This window comes from Colletotrichum costaricense (genome assembly GCF_030867565.1).
Source record: "Colletotrichum costaricense strain IMI 309622 chromosome Unknown Scaffold_2.1, whole genome shotgun sequence".
NCBI lineage: Eukaryota > Fungi > Ascomycota > Sordariomycetes > Glomerellales > Glomerellaceae > Colletotrichum > Colletotrichum costaricense.
Window position 1 is genome coordinate 1,527,876 of NW_026848231.1, and position 22,755 is coordinate 1,550,630.

Sequence of the window (22,755 nt, forward strand, 5' to 3'; positions counted from 1 at the left end):
CTGACATTAGCAACTTGGGTCATGTGCGTATGTTGAGGGTGTCTCCTTGTTGGTACTTTCACTCTGCGTTGGTATGCACAACACGCTTTAAGCGTGTGCTCAATTCCGACGATTGTTCTGGTCTCGCGAGGTGTGCTTGCCAGTTGTATCAGACCAAAAGTCTTCGGCTGCCGTATGTATGTCTGCGACAACATTGGACGTAGATGATATCACAGCGGTCTCAGTAGCGAAAGGGGGCCATCGGACTATTAGCAAAGGCGGTCACCCTTGACTGCCGCTCATATCTTCAGCCGGCCGACTGCCGTCCGTGTCTTATCATACACAACACCGTCACGCCCCGCCATTTCCAAGGAAATGTGTTTCTTCCCAGTGAAGCAGTCCTGATAGCTCGCCGGTCCTTGATAGGAGGCCCTAGATAAGATGACGGCATGTTTGATTGCTCACGCTGGTCTGGCGTCCGTGCCGTCACAGGGTGTTGCTCATCTAGCACCGGCCAAGTCGCTTCACCCATCAGCTAAGCATCGACACGTCAATCAGTCAGCAACCACAATGGCGGCATCACGAGACCTTGTACTTGAAACAGAATGAGTTTTGCGTTTTTGTGATGACAAGTTCTCTGAACGAGATGAAAGGATACTGTCGAGACTCAGACGGAACCACTGGAAGACTGACGACGATAATGCTAGGAGACAGAGACTCGTCCTGTCCGCAAAACCTCTCTCTCGTCAGCCATCCCGATGAGCCCGCGTACACGCGAAACACGAAACGACGGTTGAGTCACGAGCGCCGCAGCGTCATGCGCCCGGAACGACGTCGTTATGCTCAGGCCGCAAACCTTCCGGAGCCCGAGACTCCTCTTTCTCCGTTGATGCCGGGCAGATGGCCAAGCCGATAGCCGTCCTTGCGGGGACCGGCGACCCGCCCGACAGGCCGACTTGCCGACAGTGCCAAAATAGGAACTCATGGTCGCCGTGGCGGGGGCGGCGGTGGCGGCGGAGCTGTGTGGAGCATGGACTTCGTCCGAAGCTGGCGGTAAGTGGCGCATCCTGGCGTGCCTGATTGGATTTTTTAGCGTTTCCGCACCAATCCCAGCTGGGAGTTCGTCGCAACTCTACTCCCCTTCAATTTCGAGTAGACTTTTTTCTTTCCTTCTCAGACTCTCTGCGAAAACCCCGTCTCTCACAAGCTGCAATGTTCATGCTGCTGTGATGCTTCGAATCTGCTGCAGGGGTGAAGCACGGCATCTATGGCGCAATAGCTGCTTTGAACCGGGCCTTTGGAAAGGAGCAGGGAATGCTGGGACAGTGGTGAAAGTTACCCCGTAGCTTTCATAGCAACACGGAGGCAGCAAGCGACTCCTTCGGTCTCGGTCCCGTTCCGTAGACCGCGATACGAGTTCGAAAGTTCATCGCGAGTGGTGTTAGTTGCGACGACAAGGCGGTCGTGGCCTCATCTTGGTCTTTCAACATGTTTCTGTTTCTTTGGAACCCTGTCCACGTGGAAGGCCACCGGTCAAAGGTCACACAAGCCACGGCTGACGACGTCAAGTTTGAACGACACGACAAGGCTCAAGCAGAAGCAGCAAGGGTCGTCGTCCGTGATGAGCAGCTAGGAAGGGTAGTGAGGTGCCGGCGCGCCGGGAGAAGACCTTCCACAAGCCGATCTCCATCGCTTATTGCAGAGTGGCAGCGTGGCTAGGACCGATGGCTTTCTCTGGATGAGGGGGAATAGCACCAGGCCGAAATGTTTGTACCGCAACGAGATATATGCAAGGCAGATCTTCCAAGGTTTCATGTTTCAGGCTTGTTGACGCCCGCTCTGACCAGGCCACGTTGGCACTCCATTTTAGCTGACCAGACGGCCGGATCTAGCATTGCTCTGCAGATGAACACACTCTTTTTGGATGGTTTCCAGGCGGTCTGGTCTGAAACGTGAGCGGCGCGCTCTAGGGGACATATTTGGGAATATCGTCAGTTTTCAAGGAGTCATCTGTGTCGGCAAATGCCAAGTCTTGGTTGACCGTATGGTTCCCCTCTCCTTGGGTGGCGACCAAGCGGTGATCGGGCCATAACTCATTTCCTTCGCATGACTGCAGTCACTGCATGTCCCCACAATCGCGGACTGCTTTCGCCGAAGAATCAGCATCAGGAGCAGATGGGGATAAGCATGAGGTGCCCTGCGCGTCCTTCTGTGCGACGACGGCACAAACGGCTGCGTATCTTTCCAAAATAGCAGCGTTGGCGTAACCAAATCCACCGACATGCCGTGGAATGAATGGCACCTCAGCACTGTCGATTTCGCAGACCGTGGGTCAAAAGGTTGCAGGAAAAAGAAAGGTGACGTACATCTGTACTCTGTGTACACACATGTCAGGTGAACATTGTGATGTCTCCTAGCCCTGATTTTTCGTAGTAATCAGAGGTGTCACAGCAATAAGTGCGCCGTCCAGAGCTCAGCTGTGTGTCACATGGCGCCTCTTACAAGCAGAGAAAAGTCAAAAGGCGGCTCGAAATGACAATGTAGGTGATTGGCTCGAGATGTGCCAAAGAAGGCAAAGAGGCTCTGGAAGGGGTGAGGCCCAGCCGGGATGATCCACGATGCGCAAAGTGACGGTGAACGCCCTCTCCACGTTAGACGTGCCTTGGGCTCAGACTGGCGTCGCCGTGTTAATTAATCTGAGGGGCGCCAACGCCGAAAGGTAAGTAGAAAGGACGCTCCGTAGCTCCCCCGAGTTCCCCCAGTCTTGTGAGCCAATTCCCATATGGAGACTGGTGAAGTAATGAAGCGCAGTGGTGCCGTGGTGGTCAAGTCTTGGTAGTCCCTGGTGTCCAACGAAGGAGCAGTGAAGACATGGCGGGATATTGGCGCCCAGAGGAGGGAAACCAGGGATGCAGGGCAGCGGAGAGGGTGTCGAGACGTGCGACACGACTGGTTTCAAGCGATCCAGCCCCGAGTTGAGTGCGGGAGTGCGCTGGAGCCAATCACCGGTGGACGCAGGCCATGCTGCCGGCCTCTGCGAATCTTCCACCGGCCTTGTCACTGTGAACTCCTGCAGTTCTGTTGTGCTGTCCTCGGCGAACAGCTTACACCTGACTTCCCTAGCGGGCACCTCTTGGTTCGTTGATAGGTAGTTCACGATGGTTGGTGGCGACCTGCTCCTCCTGGCAGGCTGAGAAAGCAAATAGGGGATTGCAGCCAAATTATCAGGGTGTGTTGGTCTGCTCGTTAGGCCTATCACGTTGCAAGGAGTCGGCTCCATTGTATGGCGTCCATTCAACAGACCAGATCTCCGCCTGTTGGTCAGCGGCAAAACCAATCTTCGCCTATCGTGTAATCGTGTCATCGTCCCAAGCAGAGTGGAACCGGCGGAGGTATCATCGCAGCGGGGATCTCTGACCCTCTCGTGATCCGGGCGAGACGGACAAGCTCTTGTTGTTGACAGCGTCCGGTTGCGACGGTGACCTCCTCCAAGGAGCCGGGTATTGTTGTGGAGAGCTCATGCCGGGCCATGGTGTGTATCCGGATGGATAGAAGAGACCACGGAACATGGCATGCCAACGTGTACGTTTGGCGGGCCGCCTTGTCACTTGCACCCGAGAAGGGATCGTGAGCAGGCCTCTGCGGGCGGGTTACGGGTAGGCTGACGATAAGACGACGTCTGGCACCACGGAGGCGAGGCCGTGCATGATGGCGTGGCTACTAACCACTCGGTATTCGTACGCCTCGGTGGCTTTCATGGTATGGCCGAAGCCATTGTTGTGGAAGATTGTGTTCCAGAGGAAATTGCATCCCATCTTTGTCGGGAGTCAAGGGCGGTCGAGGTCCGAAGAGAGGCGCCGTGACGTGGCTTTGGCGAACAGAGTCTGAGGCTTTGAATAGGAACAGTCTTGCAAGCAAGGGGCGGGCGGCGCGCGCAACCAAGCGGGTTTGCTGACGGGCCAAGAATAGCAGAGAAAGACTCGGATGGGCGCGTGTAGGATTATTCCAGAGGTGAGCGAGAAGCCGGGGTGTTCTCTGATTTGTTTGAAGAACAACTTGAGCTTGGTCGGCACAACTGAATAAACAAACTACCACCCGCCCATCTGCCACTGTTCACGGACTCCGTGGCTGGACGTGGTTGCTATTTTGTTGCACCTCTTTTCTTCTCAGAGTCCCTGCAGGCTCTAATATGTGTGGACGTCATGATGAACAGGCCGTGATGCATCAGAAGCACGAGAGGGTCTCTTGTGGCACACTGCAATACAAGAACACGAGATATCGACTTGGCGGCGATTGGCTAGGCGGCGGGGGTTGCATGACGGCGCATTGAGGAGGGCAAATTACACGTTGGGGACACATTGGGGGATATTGGGGACGTTTCGGGGGGGGGGGGGGTAAGACGGCTCACGGCTTTGTAATTCCTCAGGACTTCCTCAGGTACATTGTCCATGTTTCTGGTTGGAAGCACGGGAAGGCACGCTCCAGAGTCTTTCTACCTAGAGTGCCTTCCTCAGTGATGGGCAGTAAAATGCTATTGGAAAGTACTGACTGGGCAGTCAGGCAGTGAGGGCAAGTGCTAATGAGGAGTCACGACAGCTCAGGGCAGGTACTGACTGAGGAGGGCAGGTGCCGCTGCAGAGCCAAAGTTTGGGTGGGGACGTGCGGCGTTGACCCTGCTTGAGCCAGTTTCATGAAGCCGCCGCCGTCGCCATACCCTTGCAAACGCCCTTTTAAAGGTTGCCATGTTGCCAAGGGTGCATACAGGGGCTTGGCTACTCCATCCATGATCCGCCATCGCGCCTGAGACTCATCGTGGAAGGAGAGGAGAGAGAAACAGAAGAAGCCTTTGGCCAGCGAAAACCTTGTTGAATCGACGTGCCATTTTGCCGTGTAATGTCGCTCTTGAGTGGACCGCAAACCCGAGGGAACCGGGCAAGTTGGCCAGAGATGGAGGCTCTTTGACAGCATCTTGGGACACATTGCTACCTAGCACACATAGTAAGCCTCTTCGGAGTACTGTGTAAGCCTGTATGGCAGGTAGATAACATGCCCAAGCAAAATGAAGAAACACTACTCCGTACCCAAAGACTCGGTGACGAAGAAGACCAGGGGATAGCTGAACAATACGTCAAAAGACCAGACCTCAAACAACGCGAACAAAACCTTGCCGTACGCCTCATCGTCGTCGTACCCCTTTGCAACGTTGCCTTTCTCTCTCTGTCACAGTGGCTAAAAGCCCAAGACTCAAGGGCAGACTCTGCGGAAAGCTTCTCGAGTGTGTTTGTTTTCCCCAAGTTTCTGCCTCAAGCGAACAGACGCATCAGGGCCGTTGCGAGGACTGTGCGGCCTGTAAATCTCGTGTTTTGTAGCTCAGCTTTGCTTTGCTTTGCTATACAGTGATACCGTCCGTTGTTCCAAGGTTGTACACACACAGCACCTCAGAGAGATCCCTCTTTGCATTGGAGCCTCAGCCAAGTCCATTTCCTTTCACGGACTGCTGCGACAGCACACAAAGTGACAAAGGAAGAAGCAGCATTGGAAGCTTGTTGCCGCCCTCCCCTCTTCTGACCTTGCCCCCCTGCTGTATGGTCTGTGGTCGCTCACCTCAGTTAGAGTCTCTGTGGTGGTGCTTGCTGCCCACCCGTAGATGAAGTATCTCGCATCCCAACTTGTGTGTGAAGATACCTCTGAGGCTGCTTACACCTGCACCACTCACACACCCCTCCCTGCCGCTGGCTCTCAAGTGCAAGTCCCCTGCACCCCCAAAATCCATCATTAACCCTCCCCTTCCCTCCTCTTTTTCCCTCCCGGCCGAAGTACCCGTAATTCCACACACGACCTTCGCCCTCACCAAATTCCCTCCTCTGCGTCTCCAAGCAGAAACCAGGCCTTTACGGTCCGGCACTGAAGAGGCTCGACATTCCCCAACTCGGATCCAGCGAGAGACACTTACATTCCACATTTTCGCTATATCGCAGCTTCTTCGCTTCTATCGCATCCGGCCCGACGCCTTGTTCCCTGTCTCGGAAACCTGCCTGACGGAATCCTCTCTCGGCACGACGCGCTCCAGGAGAGGCAGCTGAGACAAACCCCTCCCGCGATCACCACCGCCATCGACCACGTCAACTTCACTTCAGTCAATGTCCACCTGACGTATCACAATTACAAGATGGCAATGCTGGCCCCCAAAACCGCATTCCCGGCACCGCTGGGCTCCAGCAATCCCATGGTTTCTAGCGTTTCTACCGGTGCCGCACCGCCCTCAAGACGGGCACCCACGATCTCGAACCAGTCCACAGCCTACGCCAGCCCGACCGAATCCGAATTCTCCGAGAGCGATGGCCCCGATGCCGTCAAGAACTGGGACGAGGACAAGGTCTGCGACTATTTGAGGAGCGTCAAATGCGGCGAGTACGAGAAGCTCTTCCGTAAGAACCACATCAATGGCGAGAACCTCCTCGAGCTCGACAAGGATGTCCTCAAGGAGATGGGCATCGAAAAGGTCGGCGACCGCGTGCGACTGTTCCTGGGCATTAAGAAGTTGAGGACAAAGGCCTACGCCAACCAGAAGAAACGGAATAGGGTACGTGCAAGACCGGCTTCTCCTCTCGCGGCACCGTCATATGCCGTCAGCAATGGGTAACACAGCTGACATTTGACCACTGCAGGACTCGTTCGGTGGCCTCGACCAATTCACCCCGTCGTCGGGCGGGTCTTCTCGACCATCTGCTTCAAGTGCTCGTACCGCGCCCACGCCTTCCATGAACAAGCGCTACTCCAGACAATACGACTCCCTTCCCCTGGAGAGCGCTTCTTCCCGTCCCAACTCACCCCTTCCCGGCACGGATGCCATCCGCCCTCTGCGAACAAGATATGGCCAAAGTCCCGGCTATGTGAGTAGCGCCGGGCAATCCGTCCCCCAGACCGGCCGATTGGTAACTTCCCATACCAGGAATAACTCCAGTATGGATGGTTCACTGATGGCTGGCTTACCGCAGAATCAGGATGTTATCCGCGTCATTTCCACCGGAGGAGTCACAAAGGTCGTCAAAATCGCCGACTGCAACACGTGTGAGGAGGTCATGCGAGTCACCCTTAGGAAGTTTGCACTACGAGAGGATCATGAGAGGAACTACTGCTTCTGGGTACTGGCCGGCATTGAGCCAGACCCGAACCAGTGCCGGCGACTCGGCGATACGGAGTTGTGGCGGATTATCAAGGACCAGAAACGTCCTGAACGGAATCGCCTGATTCTTCGCCGTGTCCCTGCTGGTGAGCCAGGCATGCCCGAGCTCGAGAGAGCAGCGGGCATCGCCATTGAGGAGGCGCAGCAAAATCACAGCCGCGCCCTCGAGACTGTGGATAAGAGAAGCCAGATGAAGGTGCAAAAGCTTCTGGGTGAGAGATGGAACGATGAGCTGCAACATCCTCTTTCACCGGTCTCTTTCCACGACCGGGAGCGCAACGTGTACAATACCGCTAAGGAGCTGGAGCGCCCCGCATCCAACGACGGCCCAAGATCTGCCGGCGGACCCAGGAGGAATAAGGGCATCTTGCGGTCGTTTGGCGGGTTGCGTCCTCCCAGCGAGCTCATCGCCTCGGACCTCACATCCTATTTCCCGGATCATCCCAGAGAGGAGATTGACAGGACCGCTCGTCTGTCCATGAGAAGATCAACCCGTCTGAGCAAGGTCAACAGCCGTCTGAGTGTGGCTAGCAACCTCAGCTTCGCGTCTAGCATCCAAGATGCACCCCCTATTCCGACCATCGCTGACAGCTGGCTCCACGCCGGTAGTGCTCCCAAGGCGCGATCAGGCCTGCGGGTCACCCACTTCCGCGACTCCGTCGCCTCTTCAATGCTCGACACCTTGCAAGAGGAGTCGCCTGTCGAACCGAACCGCAAGTCCTACGTGTCATTCGCCGACAGCTCCGACGGTGCTAGTGCAGCCGCTCTCAGCGTGACGGACCCCGAAGGTAACGTTACGCGGCGAAGCTACTTCGAGACCGACGGCTCAACGGGTTCAGGTTCCCTCAAAGATCTTACGGCGGCGCTCAATGAAGACGGCGAGGACGCCGACGAGGAGCTCGAGAGCTTCCTCGCAGGAGAGTCCTGGTCTGACGACAAGTGGATGAAGGGAGCCCTCATCGGTCAAGGCTCCTTCGGTTGTGTCTACCTCGCCCTGCATGCCGTGACCGGTGAGCTTCTTGCCGTCAAGCAGGTCGAGGCGCCAGCTCCGGGTGCCAACAGCCAAAACGACGCACGCAAGAAGAGCATGATCGAGGCCCTTAAGCGGGAAATCAGTCTGCTCCGCGACCTTCGACACCCGAATATCGTTCAGTATCTGGGTTGCAGTTCGTCTACCGAGTACCTCAACATTTTCCTCGAGTACGTTCCTGGCGGTTCCGTCCAGACCATGCTCAACTCGTACGGCGCTCTTGGAGAGCCTCTTGTGCGCAGCTTTGTGCGCCAAATTTTGACTGGTCTGTCGTATTTGCACGATCGCGAGATTATCCACCGAGACATCAAGGGCGCCAACATCCTCGTGGACAACAAGGGCACTATCAAGATTTCCGATTTCGGCATCTCCAAGAAGCTTGAAGCCACCAACATCCTGTCCGGCGCGAACAACAACAAGCACCGCCCCTCCCTCCAGGGCTCCGTCTTCTGGATGGCCCCCGAGGTTGTCAAGCAGACGTCGTACACCCGCAAGGCCGACATTTGGTCGCTCGGATGCCTGGTTGTTGAGATGATGACAGGCACACATCCGTACCCCGACTGCAGTCAGCTGCAGGCCATCTTCAAGATTGGTGGCGGTAAGGCGGCTCCCACGATTCCGGAGCACGCTTCTGAAGATGCCAAGACCTTCCTTGCTCAGACCTTTGAGATGGATCACAACCTTCGGCCGAGTGCGGACGAGCTGATGCTCAGCCCTTTCCTGGCTCCCATCACATAGTCTTTGCGTTGCAACAGATACCCCACTCTTCGATTCTTTGGGCTCTTGCCGCTACACTTGTAGCGGGATACTGTCCTTTTTGTACCTATTTTTCTTACGAAACTCAACACTTCCCCATGTCCTCGCGCCAGGACGGGGTTTATATACTGGGACGAGACAGCGGGTTGTCTCTATTTTTGTACGTGCGAGCGGCCGCTGGAAGGACCCGACGATAAAGCATGGACATGGTTGGACTTCTCCTTGACATTCACGCATGGGCTGGCGAATGGAGAGAGGCTATAAAGATTTGGCATTTCACGGGCACCGGGGGGGCATGAAACAAGAGAGTGTATAATAATATCTCGATGAGAAATGACACTGAAGGGGAATAATGAGCCTCGGGTTACAGTACATCATACAACTTGCACATCATGTGAGACGCGGTTTGTCAATCCGTCGTCGTAGTATCAATTGACACCCTAAAAAGTCGTCGGCCGAATGAGCTGATGCTCTCACGAACCTGCCCCAGCGGTATGGTCGAAGGTCCCCGCGACACTGGGCGTCATAGCAAGCATCCCATCTCGTTTGCTCGCTCACTCAGCGGGACGGGGAAGGAATTAGTAGAAGCTCGGATACATCTCGTAATCAGCCGCTGTCACCATTCATTTCCCGCCAGCCTTGGTCTGGGTATCCAACATCGAAACAAGTAATCAGTGAAGCCCTTTTGCCCATTTTTCTTCCTCATTGGGAAGAGAGAGCGGTACCCGAGACAGGTACGTAAAGTTTGCCAACGCCCACGTCCCTGGGTACGGATAAGCACAATCAATTCACCGATGGGCGGCGGAGATTATTCTCTATTGACTTTCACAAAGTTGTGTGAAAATGCTCCGTACGGATACTTTTGCGACTCGTGTAGGGATAGTTGCCGTGTGTCATTTGCCTGATTTTCCAGTTTTTGTGTGCCCAAAGGGGATTTGTCCCTGGCAAAGCCATGTGCTTGGTTCCCATTTTCTGCGCGGGGGAATAAATTACTCGTTTCCCTATTTTTTGTGGGAGACTGGGAGTGAGGGTGAGGTGAGAGATGATGATGATTATCTTCATTATTTTAAACCTCGTTGTTCATCCTATTCCCCTCGCGCCCCCATGCTGCAGGTTTCCCCTCTCGGCGACTCTGGAAATACAGATCTGCGGGCTTGCAGGAGTGTGGAGTTTATGTTGTGAGCATGGCTTGCATGGGTTTGGTTGGTGTCTGCTGGGGGCTATTTTTGTGGTGTCCACTGGGGGCTGTTTCTTTGCCCGGCAGCTTGCCCGGGTTTTGCTTTCCCTGCTCAGCGTTAATTTGATTATTTGAGTCTCTGCTTCGCGAAGTATTCGTCCCTTTTGCCAAAGTCGTTGGAGGCTGGGAGATAGAGCCCATGAGACGTGCCTGATTAGACGAATGCGGGAATGTAATTCTAGGTGTACGAAAGCGAGGACGAATAACTTACCATGCGGATGATCAAATTCATCTCGCGGCTCGGCCTCACGTTGAACCGCTAGCAACACCCAAAGTCTGGACCAAGCGCCTAAGAGAATAGATCAAAGTATAGAGAAAAGGCTCTAGTATCCTTTGAGAAATCTGATAAAATGAAATCTACATGCAAATGCAGGCTCCTGGGGGCTGGAGCTACTCGGGTTTCGAACTTCGAGATCGCCTTCTATCCTCCCCATTCAGGTCAGGATGCTGGATTGCTGCTGATCATCGGGTTACGGATGTCTTGCAACACCGAGGCGGAGATGTGCCCAACTTCCAAGCTCCAAGTGCTTGTTTTTGCCTTCAGCTACCCAATGATCGTCTCTTGGAGACCGTGATGGTCATCAAAGAAGACCAGGGATTTATTCGTAGTCGCTGCCAACAAAAACTTGTTAGAAGCCTTTGAGGGGGAGAGGGCTCGGACAGCCGTTTGTGGGCACCGCTAGATGGGTTCCCATGTCTTCTTCGCAGACGCTAGCAGCAACAAAACGTGCTTCGGGACGTTGCGATTTCCACCGTGTATGGGGAGTGAACATGGGAGCTTGGAGGCTTGAGGGGGGCCATACGGCATCTCAGTTCCGAGGCTCAGAGTGAAACTCGCCGGTTATCCTTTGTCCCATTTTGCCGCTCTTTCTGTGATCCGTCATCTGCGAGTTGCGGACTCGAAGGGGGTCGCGCGGGCTGCGGCGTTGACGTGATTTACTAATGTTGGGCGCTGATTGAGGGTTAGCCGCGGAAGCCCGTCTGCTTCGTGATACGTCGTACTATCGAAACCTACTATGCGAGCCGCATTAGTTTCCTTAGGTCTCGCAGCTTTCGACAGGCTGCTTTTTCAGCCTCCAAGGCGTGAAAGGCCTAGAACTTACGGACAGACGGACATCAAGTGTGAGAGACTAAGAAGTCTAGAACCACCACTCCCGCCGCCGTGGTTCAGCGAAGGAACAGACAATATCGATCGTCAAGAAAGTGAGACCAGAGGCGCGTTTTTTTTTCTTGACCGGTCGAGCGAGCCGCGGCTTCCCGTGCTTTCCGTCCCTTCCCCGTGTCCGTCCTTGCCGTTAACGGAGAACGAGCTGAGACCTGCAGGAGCAGTTCTATATCGCGCCGTCCGCGGAAGAACCCGTTCGGAAGAGGGTGGGCTACGGCCACGGGGGTTGGCAGGCACCGCGGGATGAAAATTGAGACGGACTCCTTCATTGAAACGAGATCTACCTGTCAAATTTCCTTTGACAGTTAACCCCGACATGAGGCCCCCGTCATCCGGTGTCAGGGGTTTGCATTCTTTAGTGTCTTTGGTGCGTCTAGCTCGCTGCAGTCTACATGGCTTGCATGGGTGGTATGCAGAATGCCAGACGCTAACAGACCGCGGAGAGAGTTTGGACTATTCAGACTTGGCATCTGATAGGCATATAGGGCATGGGCACATCCGACAGGCAGCTCAACCCGTTACCCGATAGCGATAACGCGGATGACGATAGACCTGATAGACGCGAGGCGAGACTCGAGAGGGGTGACGAACACATGCTAGGACTGGGGTTTTATGACGGCCTACAGGTGCCAAGGGCGGAGGGCAGCATTGCAGGTTTGTTGGTGAAACAGATTGCGTCGTACGGAAACTGGGTGGTGGTGGTCGGGATGGGATCTTCGAGTCGTTCGTCTTGTCATTTCTTTTGACGTGCAAAGTCTAATTTGCCTGGACCTCTGAGATTCCGTGGCGGCAACGACGGGTACTCATCCCACTCGTTCCTCAACACTATTGATGTGAAGAAAATCAGATTTCTGATTTGTTTTTGAACAAGGATAGGTGGAAAACACAATCTCTCTGCCCGGGTCCGGGGTTGCTGCTTATCACATTCTAACTTTCAGGGACTCCTTTCTTTTTCTTTCGTTTTCCTTTCAGCGTCACATTCGGACACCTCCTGCCGCGGGTTGTGGGAGAGTTTTTGGAAAGCGGTGCCGTGGAAGCGGTACGAAGTATCCGTATGCCATCAAATAGTCCTTACGGATACCAATACCACGCTCAGCTACTCCCTACACTACTGCCTTACTGTGGACTCTGCACAATTTGAGGGGTCTGACAGATGACATATAGATGCGGAGCACCGCAACGGCGTGACGGGCCAGAACTTGGCAACAGGGTGAACGGCCTTCACTCCGACCGAGAGGAACAGGAGTACCCGCTGCCTGTCATTGTCATAGGTGCGCCGGCCCGGCCGGCAGGCTCCGAAAGAGGAATGGGAAGAGCTGTGGAGATTGGGGCAAGCAAAAGAAGAGACAGAGCACGGAGGACCAGGCCTGGAAACGGTCGACCTTTGGCTGTATCCGCTGCTCGTCCAGAAGCAGAAACAAAGGCCCATTCACACCAAGGACGGGAGGCGAAACGCGGAAACCTTTCTTGATTCAATCTGGTCTCGCGAGTCTACTAAACTAACCGAACGCCGGTTCGGGGATCGCCTCAACTACCGACCTTTGCCGAGGACATTCTAGGAAACGCAGGGAGAGCTTTACTTTGACTACATGCACCTCGAGTCCGCGACAGCCGTCTCATCTTCAGCAAGACTCGTTTCTGTTCGTACGGGAAAAAGAAAAACTTCACCAGAGAGGAGAGGGAGCCGGGTTACGGTATTGCGGGCGGGAGGATTTCCAATTGGGTCTCGAAGATGCAATATGTTCCCACCCATCAAACTCCTCTCTCTCCCCTTATTCCCAGCCAGCGGGCCTGCAGGCTGCGAAGCTGCTGAAGAAACCTGAACCGCAGGAGTTCCGCAAATGCTGAAGAAACTCCTCTTCAACCCCTGCCCTTTCACCAGGGGAGGAGGGAGGCAAATCCACCACAAGCTGGCAGGGCCCCTTGCCATGCCATGAGGCCGGTGGGCTCTTGCCAATGCTTTTCCCTCGATGCCCTCGAAGCAAGTCGTCACCTGTCAGTGTCACGGCCTAGTGAAAAGGCACGTGGTCCGCGGTCTATGTGGTAGAGTTGCAATGAGTTTGCTGATTCATGTTTTGTCTCCGGTCCCCGGCAGGCAGGATTACGATCTCGACCGGGCCACGCGTGCGTTGGTAAAAAACCGGGAATTATCTCTGCCTCTATTCATTGGGGGCCGTCCCGATTCAGACTCTTCATAATCAAAGGATAGTTCGTACTGCTGCTTTTTCCCTGACTATTACGCGAGCTTTTACGCGAAACGTCACTGGGTTACCATTTTGGTCCCCTCCCCTGGGCCCTGCTTCATAAGACAAAACCTGGGTGGGCAGTATTTTTTCCTCGCTCGCCAAAAAGCACGCAAGCGGTCGACATCTGCCGCGTTGCATTTGGAATGCCACTATGGCTAGCCAGGGGTAAGTGAGGCTTTGCTGCGCTGATCTTCATCCGGGGGGACCCTTGTCACAATTGCCTACTACGGTTATGGGCGTACGCACTACGCATGCTAAGGTAGGCGGCCAAGTTCCGGTAGGTTGACGCGGATTTGACGAAGCACTGAGCACATGCAGGTTCGGTTTAAACGCGTGAGGATTGGGTCGAGTGAGGCTATTCTCGAAAGATTCAAGCATGTTTTCCCATTGGGCCCGGTCTGGAGCTGTGTGTTTGCAACTCTGTTTCTTTTTTATTTACTTGTCTCGATTTGACTTAGTCTCACGAGGCAACCCTCTTTGTTAACGATCTACAGCGTCTTCTGTCCAAGGCACGCACTCGGTCTCGCAAGAAAACTATCTAAGCCGCAATCTTCTCTTGGCCAACCTTAACAGCGAGCTCGACACCCTCGATGACGAGGTCCGGGCGGGACAGGAAGGGGGAGTGAGAGGTGTTTGCGTAGAAGGTGGTGTAGCCGGTAGGGAACTGGGCGGCCATGGCCTCCTGGGTAGCCAGAGGAATAGCCTGGTCCTGTTCAGTGTGGAAGTACATGACCTCGATGCCGTTGTTCCACGGCTCGTAGGTCGCGGGGTCAGAGAAGACACGGGCAGACTGCCAGCTCAGCTCCGCAATGGCCTTGGCCTTGAGGACCGGGTTGACATCAGCGTAGAAGATGGTCTCTGGGGTATCAGCGTAGACCTTGTCACCCTGCAAGTTCAGTGTCAGCGGGAAGTATCTCGATCAAGAGTCTCTTGGGGCATGTTTCTAGATATGTCGCATGCCAAGCAAGGGTATAAAACAGTGACATGAGGGATGGGGGAGGGGGCCACTGGCACTGGGTTCCAGTGTCAAAGTGTCAAAGAAGAAGCTTACCTCGACTCTCATCCAGGGGAGGTACTCTCCGCTGAGCATATCCAAAAGGCTGGTAGCGTTGGGGGCAGCAAAGGCTGCGAGGTAGACGAGCATGATGACACCGCCCTTTTCGTTGTTGGCCGCGCGCTGCTTGTATCCAAGCCCCTCGATGGCGTTGCCGCCAACCATGCCGCCGTACGAGTGAACGACGACGACGACCTCCTTGCCGGCGTCGGCGAGGGTCTCAATGGTGGACCGCAGAACGGCGGCGTCCTGCTCAAGACCGACGGTCGCGGGCTCCGCGCCGACGGAGGGGAGGGTGATGGCCTCGGACTCGTAGCCCTTGAGCGTCAGACCGGCGCGGACGAGGTCGAAGGACTGCGGACCGTGCCAGGCGCCCGGGGTGAAGACCACAGTGGGCAGAGTGGCGGCGGTGGCCACGAGGGCTGAGGAAAGCAGGCTGGCGATCTTTGGGAGCATGTTGATGGATTTGGGAGGAGTGGTGGTAGGGGGGCGTGTGGTGTAAGTTGCGTCAAGGGGGGGGAGAGGACACAGACAACTGCCGATCAACGTGTACCAAGGTTCAAGAGTGTTTTGGTACGGATACGGGTAACCGTTGACGTGCAGGATCTTTGGTAGAATGAACGACTGGTAAGGAGTTGTGGGATGCCGGAGGCGTATTAGCGAACGATGCAATAGGATCGATCGAGTAAGAGGGGAATGCTGCACAAGAGAGTGATTGTGATGCCAACGCGCGAGGAACCGAGGGGATCGTGGGAAAGCCGAGGGGAAGGAAGAGATGAACATGCCATTTTATCCTCGTTCAATATCCGTACGGATACCTCTCTGACTCTCTATCTTGTTCCTCTGCTGACAGCTCCCGGTGCTCCCATGAACCTCGTCTTTGCCTCAATCTCATAGAATTCATTATGCCCATGTCGATATCAGAGAAAAGAATTAGTGTCGCAACTGTCGCCCCCCTCAACGGTGTCCCCCTTTTCCGAAAGAGGTCGTCAAGACCGGAGGATAGCGACTGTATTGAGGTGGTGTTGATGGGGCGAGCTGAGGTTACATCAGCAATGGGGCACATTTGTCTGAACTCCCGTGATGAGCCTGGCTGCGATCAGACGTCGCGCTCGGAGCACAGGGTCGCGACGGGGACCACTTCTACGTAGTACTGGGTAGGGGACAAGGGCACAAGAGGTAGCAGGGCCTCGAGGTGGACGTTATATCGATGCGGATTTTGGATCCCCAGTACGACGTTGGCCCCCTTCGACAGGCGTCGAGGGGACCCTCCCCTCCCCGTTGAAGCCTCCAGTCTTGACAGGCCGGCATGTTGTCGCCCCTCATATGCCGAGTCAGTCGAATCTCACCACGTTTTTCTACACCGGGCAGGGTATCAATGGCAGAGCGTATAAGGACTATAGGCTTGCGCATCCCGGATATCCAGGAAAGAAAAGGCTCCATTTTGTTCTTGTCCTAGCCCTTCTTTTTCTCTCATTTTCCCTTTGATATCCCCGTACCCGAAAAATTTCGGGAAGCAGCAGAGAGATACCGAAAAACTGGCGTGTTTCTTGCATTGCATTCTTCTTCGTTGACTCGTTGGTTGTTGTGTCCACGATACTGACTCAAAATCTATTGGATTCTGGACGGAGGAGTACTGGTCTCGGAGATTTCACGCCCCCATCTTTTCCCTTCTTCAGCCTCCATGGCCGACACATCGGCTCTGACAGACCCTCTGGCGGATAGAGGGCCTGAACTGAGTGGCACCACGACAGCATTGCTCGTTCTCGCAACCGTTTTTGTCGGTCTCCGGTTCTGGGCGCGGTGGACTGTTGGCTTTCACTATGGCCTCGATGACTGGTTCATGGTAGTAGGCCTGATTGTCACCTTTATGGCCGGAGCCCTCAACTATGCCAGTAAGCATCAGACAAGACGATGGTTTGAAGTGAGGGCATCATGAAAACTGACCACGAGTATAGTGATTGCACAAGGCCTCGGCCGCCACGCCGCAACATTATCACAAGACACGCTGATACAGTTCCTCAAGCTGCTACTGGCATTTGAGTGTGTATACGTGACGGCGGTCATGTTCATCAAGATCTCGCTGCTGCTCATGTACCGCCGCATCTTCCCTGGCCGCGGCTTCAAGATCGCGGCCATGGTCCTCGGCCTCCTCACTATCGGCTGGTGGCTCGCCATTGTCTTTGTGTGTGTCTTCCAGTGCACGCCCGTGGCCAAGGCCTACATGCCCTGGATCGAAGGTACCTGCATCGACCTCAAGGCGTCCTTCATTGGCAACGCCATCCCCAATATCTTGACCGACGTGGCCATCTTGTGCTTGCCCATCGGCCAGGTGTGGAAGCTCCAGGTGACGTTGGCTCAGCGCTTGTCCTTGTGCTTCATGTTCCTGCTGGGAGGATTGTAAGTGATGCCAAGTCCAGAGGCAATCGTATTAGTGCTGACATCAACATAGCGTTCTCTTTGCCAGTATCTATCGCTTCACAACAATTATGCAGTTTGAGCTTACAGACACGACATGTAAGGCTCACCCAGCCCGCCGCCTCTGGTCATTCGCTGACAGTATATCTAGGGACGCTCGCCACTGCGTGTACATGGTGCGTCGTCGAATGCGCCTGCGGTGTCATCAGCGCTTGCCTGCCCACATTACGCCCCCTCATGGTCAAAGTCTCGTCGCAGTTCGGCAGCATCGCGACAAAATACAACCTCTCTGGGGGCCAGAGCGATGGGCGCTCCAAGGCTGGAAGCCGGGGACCAACGGAACTCATGACGATCGGGGGAACGGGAGGGAAGTCGGCCGACAGAGGGTTCAAGCGCTTGGGGACCGAAGACGGAAAGTACGGCATCACGACGAACATCTCAACCCGATCCGCAGGAGCAGGAGGAGCGACGACTAAGCCCTCGGATGATTCTGACTCGGGATCGTGCGACGACTTGTCCCTGAAGGGCGGAATACGGATCAAGGTGGACCAGGAGGTCCGTTGGGGCGAGGAGAGCCGGTCTCGTCAGGACTCGACGGCATCGACAAAGTACGAGTCCTCATCACGGAGCGGATCCTCGCATCTGGCCTCAAACCGAGTCTGAAAATGGGCCTTGACGACTGCATAATGAGAAGCGTTCACTTTGTCATATCATAACTGAGCATAATAGAAACCTAATACAGAAGAGCGATGTCAGCTTCAACAAATAAACCGCCCGCCAAAATCAGACTACCTTGGACTTGACTCTGCACCGGAAATCTAGGCCCTCGAAGTAACTTGCCGTCGCAGCGTCCTAGATTCATCCGGCTAGGCATCGACCTCTCGCGTTCCATACTCGAACATGGCATTCGACTCCACCGCGCTCTCGTCGACGAGCTTATGCGCCGACTCTACGCCGGCGACAGGCAGCTTGAATTCGAATTTCTTTCCGGACGCCGGGCCGCTACCGTTGATCTGGTAGGGGAACGGCAGGAACTCGGGCAGGAGGCCAAGTTGGCGCAGCGCGGTAGCCTGGTCCCAGGCGATGTGCTCGTGGTGGAGATGGTCGCCCCGCACATTAACGACACTCGTGAAGGGAATGGAAAGATGCTTGCCAGTTGGCGGAACACCAGGGAGCCTGAGTTCGTGGTCAGAAGTACGCTCTTCATGTGTCTCGTCCGGGGAGACTTACAGCCAGTCGATGACCCTGTTATGGGTGCACTTGAAGACGAATTCATCAATCACTCTGTCAATGCCTACAGTGCGGCTGACCAGCTCAAGCTCAGTGTCGTCGGGGTTATTGAAGATGAAATGGTCTCTGTAGAAGCTGGTCAGGTATTGACGGCCTACGCCGCCGGTGAGCGTCGGGATGTGGTTGACCTGCGCCAGTATTAGCCAACCTTGCCCTTGAGAGCTACCTCCCGACAAAACTCACATAGGGCTGCTCGACCATGGTGGCCATGGTCTTTTCGACATTGCGCTCGCCAAACTCGAAGAGGGTATGCTCTTCCCAGACGGCCTCGAGATCGAAGTACGGCCCGCCGAGGAGGGGTTTCAGGAACGTCAGTGTGCGGGTGTGCGCGAGCCCTGCGGCATTGGCGTTGAAGTTGGGATGGCTAGGGACGACGAAGAAGTCACTCGCTCCGGGGTAGGAATGTGTCTTTGCCGTAGGAGTTGGGTTGGGACTGTCTGTCACGGTTTTGGGGAGATGCGAAAGGGTCGGAATTGTGAGTGCCTGGCCAAAGTTGTAGAACACGGCCGCCTTGACCTCCGAGTGGCTCTCTAGGGCGTCCACGAGTTGCGAAGAGGGCGCACTAATGAGAGCTGATGAGATTTGTTAGTTGGGGGTTTCCTATACGCAATGGTGTACTTACAAATGACGCCAAACTTGTCCTTGTCGTCACAACTGTCGAGCTCCCTTAGACTCTTAATGGCCGAGGTAACCTGACCAGCAATGTCTGCGGCTCCGGGTGCAACAGTTATTTGCGCAACGGTGTATCCTTCCTCTGCCCATTTCTGCGATGGAGGCGGGTCCAGAATCTTGTCATGTTTGGACAGGTTGATACCCTCTTCGACTACGATAATGAGCCCAGGGCCGTGGCCACGGCGGGACAGCGGTGGTTGAATTGTCACGGCGCTCATCTTTTCCTAGTTGTGTTGTCTCGCTTTGAGGTAGAAACTCTGCTCAACGAGTTGGGGATCCTTTTTGTAATGTGCGACTTCGCGATTGGCACCGATGGAACGGCATCGACTTTGATGACCAGTTGAACAGGTTTCAATGGTAAGGTGAGATCAGTTGCGCCTCCACTTGGTGCAACCCCCGCTCGAGATATCGGCCGATTCCTCCCAACTCCATTCCCAGATAAGGCAGTCAGCCGGGTTGACAAGCCCTCTGTAACAACCTCGGCCAATCGCGACTGTTCCTCGAGAGTTGCGTCTTCCAATGCCATGTTGCAATTGCGGCGGTTTAGGAAAGACTCCGTTGACAGTCCTTGGCGGTAAGTAATCATGTTTATCTAACCTCAGCATGGAATCGTAATTAGGGATACCTGGTTGCCCGAGTACGCCGTTATCTGGGACAAGAGAAGAGACCAATTGAGTTTAAAGATGGAATATCCAAAGATACAAAGTCCCCATTGAGTCTGTAACTCCAACTCACAGATAGGACTTTTCCCTAAGTTGCAAAGCGACATAGAAGATGTTGGTAAGGTGTCTTTTTATCTTGGCCAAACACAACTGGTTATGCGCACCACACATACTCAACTCAATCGCGCTTAAAACATCAACAAGCCCACAAAACTGCATTTCTCTGTTCCATTGCGATGAAACCAGGTCTCATTCAATTGCACGGCCCAAAGCTAAGCGCGTCAGGTTCGCTATTGGCACCTCGAAAGATGACAAAAGAAGCAATTGGTGCAGAATGCAAGGGACGAGCCAATGCAGGGGCGCAGGGGCCGCAGATAACCCAAGGGCGGATCAAGGGCATTTCAAGGGATCTGCCGAGTACTGTGTAACGCCGGGCGGTAGTCGTCCAGAAGCGAGAGAAGAAAAGACTGCGATAACGTGTAATCACCTCTCCGTCCGTTCTCAACCATGAGAAGAACTGAGGCAATCTTTATTCAGAGCAACTCTCTAGCCTGATGAAATAAGTCGAAGGTGACGCTCGATGACCATCCTGGCTGCCCCCGTCCATAATGACGTGCCGCGCCGGAAGCGTGGGGAGTCCCGTTGCCGCGTTCATCACAGATTTTCCCCGTCCCCCTGTGGGAACTGCCCGATCTTTGGTCCCTGCAGTGTGCGTGGACTGTGGACTGCCTTACGAGTCCAGACACCCGGAACCGCATGTGGGAGGCGTACGGCGACCGATGAATGGTCGACGGTGGTGTCCCATGTCCACACAAGTCGTCCTGCATCTCATCTCAGATCCATCCCTCGGACCACGGCATCCAGAGCCTCAGCTTTGATATGCTCAGACACTCTACCCCAGACAGAACTGCCAGAATGTTCTCGTCTAATCGTACAGGCTAGTTGTCGTTCGTTCGCCATGACAGTTGTTACTGAAGACTGACATGAGGGAAACTTGGACCACCCGCCAGCCAAGGCGATGGCGGATAGTATTTCAAAGTCTTGAAACTCTAAAAATCAGGTCCCGACTATGAAAGCTGGCCTGAAGCTGCTCCAATACCCTCCGTGCCGCGTGCCCTTCATTCTAGCCCCTCCCTCCCTGGCCATAGTCGGCGACGCCACGCCACACTATACAGACTACCCAAGATGTCAGACACAGCTCCCTGGCGTCCATTTTGAGACTTGGGCCCCTTGCTCAGCTTCTTACTTGTCTCCGACGTAAGTTCAACTCTTTCCCACCTCCAAACCTCGCCGGCCGTGCTCTGTATTACTCTTTCTTGCTCATCGTCATTGTCAACTTGCTCTGATGCAGTGATTCACGATCCCTGGTCCAGCAAAGATAATCATCGCTCACAGCTGGTTCTGGTCCCAAGTTGCGCGCATCGATCGCATCGCACACATCTTTGAAAAGTCGCCGACTCCGAGCCGCAGCATCCATCGACAGCATTCGCCATGTCGACGGCTCCAGTGAATAGGCAGACCTTCATTGGTCTGCTCATCTTTCTCTTCTTCCTGTGGACGCTCTCGACCTTTACCCAGACAACGTCGACAACGCCTACATACGTTGTGAGTCTTGAGTCAACGAATGGTCTCTCTCCCAGCTCTCTGGACTAACTCTCGATCCCCCAGACACACGACCAGCAGTCTGCCAATCCTGTAGGCCAGCCGCAGTACCCGAACAGCAATAGCAATGCCGCGGATAAGCAGAAGCCCGACAAGTCCTCGAAGCCGTCCCACGATGTTTCAAAACCAGATAAGTCGCCAGAGTACTCCCTCCCGCCATGGTACGAGGACGACGAAGACAAGGCAGACAAGGCAGCTTCACAAACGACTGCCAAGGGAGCGAAGGAGACCGCAAGCGCAGCCTCTAGCAAGGGCGCGAGCAAGAGCTCGTCTGCCTCTACGTCCCTGAAGTCGCATTCGTCTTCTACCACGTCGAAAGAATCGTCCGGCTCCAAGGACCGCAGCCGTCCCCTAATCCTCTACGCCTACGCCGAGTCCGACGCCGGCCGCGAGAACCTCCAATTCTTCGTCAAGCAGGGCCTGCACGACGCTGCCGACTTCATCTTCATTCTCAACGGCGAGACCAACGTCAGCAGTATCATCCCGGAAAAGGACAACATCAAGATTGTTGCTCGGGATAACACCTGCTTCGACCTTGGCGCGTACGGCGAGGTGCTCCGGAAGGGAGATCTCTACAAGAAGTACAAGCGATTCATCACCATGAACGCTAGTATCCGCGGTCCCTTCCTGCCTCACTGGGCGCAGTCGTGCTGGACTGACATGTACCTGGACCGCCTCACGGATGAAGTCAAGGTAAGACGACGACGATGTTCCGCAAGTCTAGTGACTGCTGCTAATATGGGTTGCTAGCTGGTCGGCATGACGGCAAACTGCTGGCCCCGATTCCACGTCCAGTCCATGATCTGGGCCACCGACAGCGTAGGCATCGATCTGCTCCTCAATCCCCCTCCGGGCTCCTCTGTCAAGGACGACTTCGGCACCGAGAACGACCCTGTCGGCCTGGGAGGCTGCTACGACGGCTGGAACCACGCCGTGCATGCAGAGATTGGTGCTACGGGCACCTTCTTGAAGCAAGGTTACAAGGTGGACCTGATGATGACGGCGTTCCAAAAGTCCAAGAATTACATTGAGGAGTGCGACACGTCGCAGAATGGTGATGTTCTTTGGAACGGCAAGTACTTTGGCACCAACGTGCACCCGTACGAGACCATCTTCATCAAGGCCAACCGCGACATTGACCCGACTTTGATTGAGCACTTGACGACCTGGCACCAAGCGTCCGGCTTTGACAGCTATGCCGCTTGCAAGTCGAGCTAGTAGTGGTTGAGTCATGTTTAGGATGTAGTGTTAGGCGCTCGGCGTTGACCATTTCTTCCATGTTTTGGAAATAAAAAGGATGAATGTGCACAATAGGCGCATGTGTCTGTCGAAAGAGCATAGTTGAAAACGAATGCATATTGGATATCACTTCAAACAATGACCTCAGTCAAAATTGAG

At 54.8% G+C, this 22,755-nt stretch overlaps 7 protein-coding genes across 7 annotated transcripts; 4 read left to right on the forward strand and 3 right to left on the reverse strand.

The window, feature by feature from the left end:
- Positions 1 to 962: 962 nt before the first annotated feature.
- CCOS01_02144 (uncharacterized protein) lies at positions 963 to 1,698 on the forward strand (the record flags this gene model as incomplete). The annotated part of the gene is made up of 3 exons (XM_060450336.1): positions 963 to 1,032; positions 1,229 to 1,307; positions 1,425 to 1,698. 3 exons carry the CDS (start codon positions 963 to 965, stop codon positions 1,696 to 1,698), a joined length of 423 nt encoding a protein of 140 aa, XP_060318986.1.
- Positions 1,699 to 2,647: 949 nt separating this feature from the next.
- CCOS01_02145 (uncharacterized protein) lies at positions 2,648 to 3,794 on the reverse strand (the record flags this gene model as incomplete). Its single annotated transcript, XM_060450337.1, has 3 exons — positions 2,648 to 3,323; positions 3,398 to 3,618; positions 3,705 to 3,794. The coding sequence occupies 3 exons, from the start codon at positions 3,792 to 3,794 to the stop codon at positions 2,648 to 2,650; spliced, it is 987 nt and encodes a 328-aa protein (XP_060318987.1).
- A 2,165-nt stretch (positions 3,795 to 5,959) lies between these two features.
- On the forward strand, positions 5,960 to 8,933 carry CCOS01_02146 (uncharacterized protein; the record flags this gene model as incomplete). The annotated part of the gene is made up of 2 exons (XM_060450338.1): positions 5,960 to 6,562; positions 6,648 to 8,933. Coding segments are annotated over 2 exons (2,889 nt in total), but the record flags the coding sequence as incomplete, so codon positions are not given.
- Positions 8,934 to 14,137: 5,204 nt separating this feature from the next.
- Positions 14,138 to 15,109, reverse strand: CCOS01_02147 (uncharacterized protein; the record flags this gene model as incomplete). The annotated part of the gene is made up of 2 exons (XM_060450339.1): positions 14,138 to 14,485; positions 14,651 to 15,109. 2 exons carry the CDS (start codon positions 15,107 to 15,109, stop codon positions 14,138 to 14,140), a joined length of 807 nt encoding a protein of 268 aa, XP_060318989.1.
- Positions 15,110 to 16,337: 1,228 nt separating this feature from the next.
- On the forward strand, positions 16,338 to 17,734 carry CCOS01_02148 (uncharacterized protein; the record flags this gene model as incomplete). Its single annotated transcript, XM_060450340.1, has 4 exons — positions 16,338 to 16,548; positions 16,612 to 17,053; positions 17,106 to 17,170; positions 17,223 to 17,734. 4 exons carry the CDS (start codon positions 16,338 to 16,340, stop codon positions 17,732 to 17,734), a joined length of 1,230 nt encoding a protein of 409 aa, XP_060318990.1.
- Positions 17,735 to 17,937: 203 nt separating this feature from the next.
- CCOS01_02149 (carboxymethylenebutenolidase) lies at positions 17,938 to 19,251 on the reverse strand (the record flags this gene model as incomplete). The annotated part of the gene is made up of 4 exons (XM_060450341.1): positions 17,938 to 18,247; positions 18,302 to 18,489; positions 18,545 to 18,933; positions 18,984 to 19,251. The coding sequence occupies 4 exons, from the start codon at positions 19,249 to 19,251 to the stop codon at positions 17,938 to 17,940; spliced, it is 1,155 nt and encodes a 384-aa protein (XP_060318991.1).
- A 1,935-nt stretch (positions 19,252 to 21,186) lies between these two features.
- On the forward strand, positions 21,187 to 22,575 carry CCOS01_02150 (uncharacterized protein; the record flags this gene model as incomplete). Its single annotated transcript, XM_060450342.1, has 3 exons — positions 21,187 to 21,300; positions 21,364 to 22,050; positions 22,108 to 22,575. 3 exons carry the CDS (start codon positions 21,187 to 21,189, stop codon positions 22,573 to 22,575), a joined length of 1,269 nt encoding a protein of 422 aa, XP_060318992.1.
- Between the last annotated feature and the right edge of the window lie 180 nt (positions 22,576 to 22,755).